This window comes from Formica exsecta, unplaced genomic scaffold, assembly GCF_003651465.1.
Source record: "Formica exsecta isolate Colony F162 unplaced genomic scaffold, ASM365146v1 scaffold228, whole genome shotgun sequence".
Classification (NCBI taxonomy): domain Eukaryota; kingdom Metazoa; phylum Arthropoda; class Insecta; order Hymenoptera; family Formicidae; genus Formica; species Formica exsecta.
The window spans coordinates 1,227,052-1,239,268 of record NW_021849573.1 but is presented as its reverse complement, the minus strand read 5'-3'; the positions used below and the strand labels follow the sequence as shown (position 1 = coordinate 1,239,268).

Below are 12,217 nucleotides of genomic sequence, written 5' to 3'. Positions count from 1 at the left end.
ATCTACATCATGGAATGGTCCAAATTAATCTTTCAGAAACATTTTCGTTATATATTAAAATTAATTTAGGAGAAATGTATGCTAAAAAAAAATTATTTAAATAAAAAATATATAATATTTAAATTTTTGTGATTTTTGTGATAAGATATTCTTGTGCAAGAAAGACGCGTTTTAAAGTTTGCGGAAAATCTTTTTAATTCACCGTTTAAAGCATAATCACACTAATGTATGCTAAAAAAAAATTATTTAAATAAAAAATATATAATATTTAATTATATAATATTTTTGTGATAAGATATTCTTGTGCAAGAAAGACGCGTTTTAAAGTTTGCGGAAAATCTTTTTAATTCACCGTTTAAAGCAATCAAATTGTAATCACACTTTGAGAAAGGAACTTCTCTATCACTGTCCATTTTACGTAAGAAATATCATTACCGCTTTTTAGGAGATAAAAAATTTAAGAAGCTTAACTGTGTTTATCTCCCCAGGGATGCTCGTTGATTCATATTTCATTCGATTGACTGCAAAGAAATAATGTTACGTTTCCTTCCCACGCGCATATATAACTTCTCACCTTTCCATCCGTTTTATTCAATAAAACGGAATGGTATCGCATATTGGAATTTTATACGATAGTCCAAAAATGACTGCAGGATCGCGCCGTCTCACAATCCACCAATAAATTACACAATTTGCTCTTTACGTTCCATCGCGGCCCGAACCGCGTCTATAACCGAGACTGGATTTATCAAATCGCGCATATAAATGCCAATATATATGATTATGTTTCTTGTATCGCTGCATAATATCTCTAGAAAATTTTTTATAACGTTACGTGAAATATTTCAGCTTGCATAATGTCAATCAAATACACGATATAATAAGACATGTAAAAATTTAATTTAGAAGATTTTTATAATGATCAGTTTCATCATTTTATAATTTTCTAGTTTTATAATATTTATTTTATGTCTGGTTTAGAGATGAAAATTTTCATTTAATTATCAAGTTTCACATAGTTTAAATATACCTGACAAAAAACGCTACCAAAGTTTAATATAATATTCTCACCAATGATAAATTACTTTTCTGTCCTAATAGCTATAAAGATCTTGGTATTTAACATTGCAAATATTCTTAACGAGCGTAACTTTATAATTATACCCTATTATAATTATATTGTACAGTTAGAAATAATTTATTTTTGTTAATTCGTGAAAGAGAAAGATAACACACAATTAATAAATGAAAAGTGTTTATATTTTTGTATGCTATTTATCGATCTTAAAATATAATAATGCTCGAGGAACGCGCCACGTTTATTTTAATTAGATTAATTAGAAGTGATCAGAATTAATAACAGATTAAAATTGTCATTTAATTCATTATGTTATTATTACTGATTTTATTATAAAAGTTTGATATTTCACATCGCGCGCATTTCTCACGATCGGCGGCAAGTAGTAACGGTCGACGTCGTGTACCCGGCATCAGCGACGCGTACGCGACGGTTCTGCGCCGCTGACTGAAACCAGGCCGGCTCTCCGGACTAGTCCGGGATACCGCACACCTCGCCGACACGCCGTGGCCAATCGTGAACGAGCTGTACGTCTTTATGTTCCTCGCGCCATCCTCGTGCACGCATCAATTCTTACGCAATATCGTAGAATAAATATTCTTTCACCCTTGCCAATCGCGCACTCACTCCCCGACGATGACGACGACGTCGCGCGCGTCGACATATTAACCCTCCGAACGAAGTTTCTTCGGTTATACGTTGAAGATAACACGCGAAATGTATTGCTCAGGACGGTCACATATACCTCGTTTTTTCTTTCTACAATTTTATATATACCAACGGATAAATCTGTGTGTAAAATTTCCCGTATATTAACGACGCAAATTTCACAATAGATTTAAACTATTTGAAATTTAATTTCTTTTCTCTCTTATGTTTATAATATTAAAATAAAATCTAAAAAATCTTGTACGCAAAAATATACGAGGGTTAAATACGAAATAGTCAGCAACCAGAATTTACGCGTATGACCATGGAATTTATTGGCAGAGACAACGCAACCTATTATGCCCCTCCAATATAATTCTATCCCGTGTTCACAACCTTTCATCCATTCTCTATCCGGACGGCTATATCTAAAAGACGTCGGACACCATCAGCAAAAATATTTCTGTTGATGGAGAGCGTGTAGGGTAACGTCTCTGATACGAAAACGTCAACAGCCCGATATGCTCGGGTATCACTTGCCTCCTACGAATCTTGGCAAAATTCTTTACCATTACCATCCTCAATCATTTCCATTTTTATTCATTGTTTTACATAATTTGATAAACATATCTTTAAGACGATCCTGTTTAACATAATCGTTTTGCTTATATTCTATGACGCTATAAACTTGTACGAAAGGTACACAGGTTCTAACAGGCCAAACAAACTTAGTACTAATTCTGGAAGTAACTATAGCATCAAATGTTTGTATAATAAAAAGACAATATTGCCCGTACTTTGTATCTCATTCTTGCATATTAGCTTTTAACTTTAAAAGATAAACTTTTTTACGCACACGGGGTAATTTTTATTATTTTTTTATGTCGAAAAATTTTCTCATAAGACATATAAAAAGAAAACAAATAAAAAATATTCAGCTAATTTATAAATCAATCTTGATATTTAGGTAAACGGATATTTATTTCAAGTCAAATTTTTAGTTTAGTTTTCTGTTTAAAAAATATTCTGTCCTTTTATCTTTATAAATGTTTACAATTTTTCGTTTCATATCATTTCGCAGATACTTTATGCGGTAAAGTATATCATTTGAATCATTAATACTAGTTGATAAATAAAGTGGAATAAGATCGCGATGATACAGCCGATTTTCTCGTAGCAACGCGACCGCGAAATTGTTGCGAGAACTTCACCTTTGCAAGGTATGCAGATCGATGACTAAGTATACGTGTGTTGAACGATATAGGCGGGTGTGACGTGGAATCTTGTAATTTTCTTCCCCGAGTTCCCATCGTTTTCTTTGTCCCATGTGGCGGTCATCAGTGACGGCAGTGTGTGACCTCTCAATGTGTGCATAATGATGCTAATAAAGCGCATGTGTTTCGCGTTATCAATGCTCTAATATCCGTTGCATTTTGATGATGCGAAGAGCGAGATCAACCAGATAAATTCGAACAAATATGTATTGCCGCGATGCAGCGCGCTCGTTCGCTATCAGCGCGACATTTAATGCACATTAAATAACATTCGAGAGAACTCGGGTCGCATATGTTTCCTGCCTGTATAAACCGAGGTTAATCGTTCAAATAAACTCTATGCAGATCGTGCGCCGCGCACTTTCTTACGCGGCGATTAATCATCGTGCACGAAAGAGAGAGAGAGAGAGAGAGAAAGCGAGAGAATAACAGGAAGGATGAGGAATCACTGATAAAGTGGATTTTACGATTTAAATTTACAATTTAATATTGCAGCGTCAAGTCTGCGTGAAAAATTATTCTGTTGCAAATTATAAATTATAAATACACATTTGCAATCAAGAACTTTTATGAAAAATCAAACCGATTATCTATACCTATCTATTATGCAATAAATAGTGTTATAATAAATGGACTTCTTTTTTTTGCAACTACAATATCTTCTAGTAAATATAATAGTATTTTAAGATTATTCGTGTACATAAATTAATGCCATTTGTATCTATATAATTACATGTAAAATCAGATCCTCGTTTGAGCATTCGATATGCAAATCAGTAACTAATATTCCGTAAGCGTTGTGCTCTGCAAGTTTCATCTCTGATTGCTGATTTGGTATGTATATGTTGTGTATACTGTCTTAGCAAATACTTCGCAATACACTATTGCGAATACGATGTCTGAGACTTCAAACTTTGAAATTGCTAATTCTACGTTTAAGTTTGATACATCTTCTAGCGTTGCTTTTACATACAATATACTTTGCATTACACACGTGTGTGTGTATGTTTAAAATATTGTATTACATTCCATTACTTAACCATTAATGTACTGTATATGACATGATTGATTGCAATTAAATTTCATTTTGCCTCATCGACAATTTAACACGCAAATTACCTTTCATGTTGTAGCTTTTAATATCTTTGATTGACTAAACGATTAACTTTAAACTTCAAATTATTTTACTTTTTTGTTAGCATCTGAGAAATATTTGCTCATTCTACAGCGAAAAAAAAAAATTGTTGGCTTGACTAAAACCGTTCAACTAATTACCATTTTTTAAATTGAAATATTTATATATTTAAGTCAAATATACGTCATGTTAGATTTAATATGTCTTATTTGATTCAAATATATAAATATTTCAATTTAAAAAATGGTAATTAGTTGAACGGATTTAGTCAAATTAACAATTTTTTTTTCAGTGTACGTGATGTGAAATGTATCTGGTACAAATTATCAGATAGAAACCTGTTTTAAATTCTGAATAAATGGCGCAAAAGCGCTTCGGTATTAAAGAATGTCTATATTAAATATTTCGTCAAATTAAAAATTTTATTTTTAACTTAATTATCGACGTTACACGAAATACATTTAAATATCTACCACCAGAGCATCTAAAACAGCACGACGGTGATTTATAGTATATTTTCCTGCGTTTTCACCTGAAAAACTTTCCTCGTCCCATCTGTAGCGCGAGCTCAGGTGGAAGGTGCGTACAATTTTTTTAAATTTCATTGCGAAACAGATTCTATGAGATACATTTTTGAATAAAATATATAATTATATTTCAAAAACACAAGTATAAATAAACAATTTATTTAAAAATGGAATAAATCTTTATTTATTTAAATAATAAGCAACGAAATATATAAAATATTTTATATTATTAATGTTTTGTAGAACCTCATTTTTTGGCTCATAAATAAATATCTAATTTGACGTTATATAAAGAAATAAAATTATATAACAATAAAGTACGTGTGTATGTGTATTTGTGTGTATGTATAAAAATGAGATTATTTAATAATTTAAATTTAAAACTAAACACATAATTTATTTAGTAAAGATAATCTATATTAATATTTCTCTATTTTTAATTTAATTAATGCAATAATCAAATATGTTATCCAATAAATGGCTATAAATAATGGAATATAGTTACTTATCTTGTTTTATTGGAATTTGGTATGAGCACAATTATTATATTCTAGAATGTCTAAGAACGTCCTTTATGTGAATTAATTTAGCGCATTAAATATTTTCTGTCTTTGATGTTCTATCACATCCAGTCTTTTGAGTTTACATGATATACGTACAAAGCTCACACAGGAAATTGAAACCTGACTATCAGCTGGTACTTCACATGGGACAGATCCTTTTTGTTGAACCTCTCCTTTATTGCCAGACGAGACTCAGGTGGACTATTTTGTACCTTTTTGTTTCTTGCATTCCCATTTTTTATCCAGATCTTATCGCTCATAGTCTCTTAAAACTTGCTCAGTAATCCAATCTCTAACTTGGCTTGAAGCTACGCGTCTACCTCAATAAAATGAATTTTTAATATACAACGCAGAATTACAAGAAAATAATTAATATTTATGAATCATGTGCGCGCGCGGTATCAAAAAGATCGACAAGAAGGTAATTTGGGTTGAAAACTAACTGCCTACGCGCGTGCTATCGCACCAATAACTCAAAATCCATAATCACGTGAGAGTTAATTAAGCTCGGCTCTTCGATCCGTCTATTCTAGGCGAACGCTGATACGGATCCATCAACTTTTCGTCGCTAATTTTCAACATTCACTCTAAAAACGAAATTCTGAAGCGAATTACGAAGAGAGAGAGATAGAGAGAGAAATCTTCGATGGATCGCAAGAATCCGGAAGGATATATAGGAGTCGAAATCACATCTTCTTATCCGCTTCTATCGCGGATGGACTTTCTAACGTAATCGCGAGTACGTGATTGGAAGGTGGAAGACCATCGATCGCAATCGGAAATAGCAACACGGTTTTACCTCTTTTAAATCGATCACTTGTCACAAGTTTCGCGATCGCGATAAGGTTGCCCTTGCAATCTTTAGCTAAGTCAAGGTGCGAAACCGACGTCAGACGCTGCGATATAATTTTCCTATGTCACTATATATCGAGCAACTAAACAGATTAATATCGATAATGATATATGTCGAGGATTATGTCATATCTCGGTATAATACACATGTATGTTACGATAAGCTGTGTCAATAACAGTTTATCCCTGCAAGTATTATAAAATTATTCTGATATATATATTAAGGATAAGATTTTATTTTATATATAGGGTGTCTTTTTAATATTAACAGGCAAATATCTCAAAACCTGTAAGTTTTAGAAGGAAACTTTTTTGACAAAAGTTGTTTGGTTCTGAGGGGGAAAGAAGATAGGAATATTAGTTAGATCTTGAATGGCATTGTTAAGGTTTTATCAAGATTACATTGAATTTTTTTAATTAAAACCTCTATTTTTTATTGCATATTCTTATAGCCTTTGTCGAAGCCTTTTCAAAACACTATAATAAAATATTTTTTCATTAAGTATTTTTCAAGTTATTTTATATCTTAATCTGACATATTTTGATATAAAAAATAAAATATCTTGTAACATATTCAGTTTTCGATAATCTTACCGTAATACTTTTATGTACAGAATAATGAGACAAATCAATTGGTATAAAAAAAAAAAAATTGCTTTTGAGAAAAAGTATGTAATTATTTACAATGTATTTCTTTAACAATTATTTGTTTTTTTTACACTAATTGATTTGTCTCTTTATTTTGTACATAAAAATATTACGGTAAGATTATCGAAAACTGAATATGTTACAAGATATTTTATTTTTTATATCAAAATATGTCAGATTAAGATATAAAATAATTCAGAAAGTACTTAATGAAAACATACTTTATTATAGAGTTTTGAAAAGGTCTCGACAAAGGCTATAAGAATATGTAATAAAAAATAGAGGTTTCAATTTAAAAAATTCTATGTGACCTTGATATGACCTTAACAATGCCACCCAAGGTCTAACTAATATTTCTATCTCTTTTCCCCCTCAGAACCAAACAACTTTTGCCTAAAAAGTTTCTTTCTAAAACTTACAGGTTTTGAGATATTTGCCTGTTAAGATTAAAAAGACTCACCCTGTATATTCCCATACTAAAAAAGATAATTTCTGTTTTATTTAAATAAGACAGATATCATCGTATCTGTCGCAAAGAAATGAAAGCTTTATTTTAAACCAAGATAGCAAAAATATTAATAGATGAAAACTGTACTTTAAGCGGATGTTTTCATTTTTAATTCTGTAATATTGCGGATCGAGCTGTAATACGTGACATTTGTTACATATGCGCGGACAGTGTAGGTTGTACAGTTTACATTCGACCGTAGTTGCGTAATTTACATGAGAGAAAGTTGCACTATACTAATTTCGCTAGCAACTATTCCCATGTAGATATCGGGATATTTAGACAGTGAGAGAATTTCAATAGTTTTCCCGTTATACCGACTACTGCAATGGATTACACGTGTCGATTATACTTGCTCATAAATTTCCTAAGTCGTTGAAGTACCTTTGCAAAATTTATTTAAATTAATAAAACAACAATTAAAGTTAGCTGTTTTAATTCTCAGACTCGCAAATCTAATTATCATTTGTGATATAATAATTTTTATTTTGCGCCCTGTTATTATTGATTGCTATATTTTTTAACATTTATATATGGTGTTATTATTGATCGAATTACTTACTGTTTCGATATGGCAAAATTTCTTCTGTTTAATTGGATTAATCCACTAATGAGGATTGCTATATGCGTTTGAAGCATTTGTAACATTATTCAGTTTCATTCTTCGCGTGTCAATTCCGGAATTACCATAAATTATACACCTACATATTACATTAGGGGACAGTTGACATTATAATATGAAGAGCGCCACACGTTATATTATGCATTACGTTATTCATTCTATTATAAATATACATAGAAAATATTTAAAGTTCTTTTTTTCTTTTTCAAGAATGAGACGCATTTATAATTGAATTCTTTATCTTTTTTTTTATTTATTTATTTTTTTTTTCTTAAAATAATTGCATTATTGAAAAATAACTGATTTCGCGACAGCGACTGAAAATAATCTGATGTTTAATTTTAGTGTATAGTGAAAATACTTGTGTAGATACATCTTTATACGATATACAAAAAAACTGTAATTTCCGAAACGCGGAGATCTATTCTATGATTAATATTTTCCTACAGTTTTAACCTTGTTCTTTCGAATTCGAAGAAGTTTTAATCATTAACAGCGTTAATTAATTCTTTCACATTCATATGATCGCCCTGTGATAGATATACTGTCAGGTTTTCGCAAGATGTCATAAATCGCGCTGTCAAAAAAATTACTGTCAAATGCATCGCTCAGCTGTGAGAGGCTTTTATTGATATAAAGTAATGCATAGCGCAATGTCGAGATAATCAATCAACGGAAAAGAGCCAACAATACTTGCGAGTATCGATTTAATATGGCTTTTTTAAAAATGGAAATATCAACAAAAGCAAAGCTGCCTTAAATATTTTAATGATGTATTTTATTCTCTCTAAAATTGTATTATATTTTTATGTTAAGCACAATGATCAGAAATAATCGCAAAAACCATGGATCACTCAGCATTAAATTTTACGACACCTGTAAAACTGAATATTTCTTTACGAGTTTTCTTTAGTTTATGTGTGAATTTTTATCTCTTGCGATTTTTTTTTGTAATGCTTAAAATAAAAAAAGATTTATACAAATGAAATTTTAAAATAAAGTAGATCAATTAAACCCTAAAAGATGCCTCGTTTAAGATAATAGATTAATGAATTAACTCAAATAATAAATTTGTTTTGATAAAGCTGTTAATAATCGTAAATTAATAATAATTTATGTTATTTAATGTTGAAATAGATCTTTTTCCCTAAATAGATTTAAGCTATTAAGCTAATGAGTACACATGGTAATAACATGAGTTATGTAAATAATCCTTACGGAATCCTAATGGTAGGAAAATTATTACTGCAAAACAAGATGTATTTTAAATATTTACTTTGTTCTAATTAATAAATTCAAATTTATATATGTGCGCGCATTGTTTATTGCCATTATATATACACATCGACATCAATGCATATTTGTATAAAATAAATTATCTTCAATCGCATAAAAGAATTATAAGTGTCAATTATTATTTTATAAACATTTATCCATATATTAAATCACACAAACAAAAATGTCAATTAAGAGAGATCTTTATGAGGAATATATCAAAAGTGTCCAAAAATTTTCGTTTATTTAGAATCGCACAGTCGTCGAATTATATCGCACGTCCGTCGACAATTGGCCAACGTCCCGTCGAGAAAAGAGAATTACTTTATGACCCAATTAATCACCCGGGTTAATCCTACCTGAGGGTGCCAAGGGTCTTCCATTAAATGAAAACGCACTCAAGACTTTTTTCGGACAGTTATGATTCTCAGGGGCGAATACACGATACACGTACACACGAGCGCAAATTTAGAGGTAGAATTCGGATGGAAGGCTTGTTCTCTCCTTGCGAATATGTCAAATCTATCTTGCTTTCAAGATAGCAATCCTAGAAAATATTGGAAGAAATTATTTTTGCCCAAAAATAAGCAGTTTCTTATTAATTTATAATTAATTGTTATTGTTTGATATAAATTAGAATCACTAGGTTGCTGATCACTATCGCTAGATTGTGAATTGCAAATTAGTGTCGTGATATGTTTATCGGTAACAAAACAAACGAACAATATGTGGTTCCGCCATTGATTTCCAAGAGATATTCAATAGTCGATTCTTCAATACGCTATTAATGTCGACGAAGATCTTGGAATTGTACGTCTCCTCATTTTTCTCAAGCATCATCGACGAAGCGTCTCAATGCGGAATGTGAAAACACCAATCCGATGCGCGATAAAGGATAGTTCTCAGGACCATCCATCCTGTTAATACGACACTGCCGAAAATTTCTCTTCCAAGAAGAAAAGATTTCGATTCGTGAATCGTGACTCGTAAGCCGGATCTTTCATTCGATACATGTAATAATATTATCTTATAAATCGCATTTTTCGCAATAGAAATTTGTAGATTGGAATTCAATATCTTCGTATCACACAGTTTGCAAGAATATATATATTTATTGAATATATTCGCGCAAGCTCTTTGAGACAGAACGTTTTCTGATAGAAATGAGATGTACACGTGCGAGAATCGTGTCTTTGCATAACAAATTTAAATGATATCGTTATTTTTCATGATTACACATCTAGTGTATATTATGTTTGATATTATATTTAACGCTATTATACAAATTTTTATCGCATTTATTCAAAATTCATGTAGAAATTGAGGATTATTGTCAGCTGGAAATTATCATCGAATACGCGATGCAGATGAATGAGTTGGATATAAAAACTTTCAGCAAAGATCAATCGGAGAATCAGGTTAGTTGCGTTTCTCGAATTTATTAGAACATATATATGGCAAGTTTTCGTTGAGTCAAATTGCTTGACCATTGACGGCTATTGATAAAATATATCAAAATCCAAAAATTAAATAAATTTGCAATGACATATCTGTATTAGGTTATCGTTAATGATGCTCGTCGCGAAGAAAATGACAGAACGTTAGTAAAGCCGGAAATAATTAATGAACCCGATCCGAATAAATCCCGGGTACCAGACTCACTGAGTAAGTCAATTAATTTGCTTTCATGCTGTATATTCGTCTTAATTTCAAATTGTCTTCACGAGTGACCTTTAAATTTATGCTTTTAATTAATAATAATGCTTTTAATTAATAACTTACGTTCACAAGATTGAAAGAAATAAATAAATAATTTCAATTATTTATACAGTTATATAGCATTTATTTCAAATCATTAATTATTTCTCTTGAATGTAACTTCGATACTTCACAGATGAATGAAAATAATTATATCATCAATAAATCTTGGAATAGGACCTTTCTTTTCTTCATTCATTTTTTTATTTTTTTTTTGTATGGCTATCAATCAATCTCAATGTGTGTTTTTAATTTTATTTCACGACATAATCCATCGTAAGACTATCGCTGACACCTTTAAATGTATCCATCCATCTGTTTATTTTTATCGCCGCTCAATATCAATACGTTCATCTCGAAATGGAAATGAAACTTTAATAGTATATCTTTAAAGCGCGCTTCAAGTACGCGGAGCTTATATATATATATATTATCCTCTTAATACATATTTATATTTTTATATCTTTCTGTCTGTGCTATTTCTAACGATGCAAAACGTAATATACAAAGTCAAAAAAAGAAGTACCGCAGAAGAGATAGAGAGATAAAATAGCAGAGAAAATGTTAGCTGGGAAAATGAGATTGCATTTAAAATTTCCGTATTTGCACTCGATATAAAACTTTTGGGAAAGTTATACCGTGATTTATTTCACTGCAGCATCTGCGGCTCGATAAAAATGTATTCAGTCCGACCACACACGCGTAATCTTTCTGATTTATAAATTCAGTCGCACTGACGAAAATGAAATTATACCATCATTTAATTTTTTCTCTCAGAAAATTTGCCGTCCGCGAATCTGTTACACGTGTATATATTCGCCTACATGAAATACATTTCAATTGCAAGACTCACTCTATATTTATTGCCGCAACTGCCGTGCGATTGGCGGAATAGTTATCGATCGATTTGCCGCCAATCGCAATACATATGGGAGAAGAGTGGTATATTTCTAAAGCCGATTAATAAAATGTAATTGCTCATATTGCATGCTGACTTTCTGTATTATATTCAATGTGAAAAATTATCGATGTGTTGATAGTATATCAACTATGTAATTTTGATAGCTTATAAAGATATGCAATATGCTGTATGATTAAGGATTTTTTTATATAATGCATCCATGTTATATCAATATGACAAATGTCATATATATAATAAATATAAGAAATATTTTTTAAGTTCTAACATGTCTCTATTATTAAATGTCAACAGATTCTGCCAGCCCTCGACAGATTGTACCATCAGAACAATCAAGGGGCTCATCGGAATTATCTCGAACGATATCAAGGACCGAGGCCGTCAGGCAGGACGTCAGGAGGTTGAAGAGC

The 12,217-nt window shown here is 31.0% G+C and overlaps 1 protein-coding gene across 1 annotated transcript in view; it reads left to right on the top strand.

Moving 5' to 3' along the window:
• Window positions 1-11,014: 11,014 nt before the first annotated feature.
• The window catches only part of LOC115235592, a 3,298-nt gene continuing 2,095 nt past the window's right edge, over window positions 11,015-12,217 (top strand). Inside the window, exon 1 of the mRNA XM_029807488.1 lies at window positions 11,015-12,214. Coding sequence (XP_029663348.1) covers window positions 12,092-12,214 — 123 coding nt within the window. The 5' untranslated portion in view covers window positions 11,015-12,091. The remainder of the gene's footprint in view (window positions 12,215-12,217) is intronic.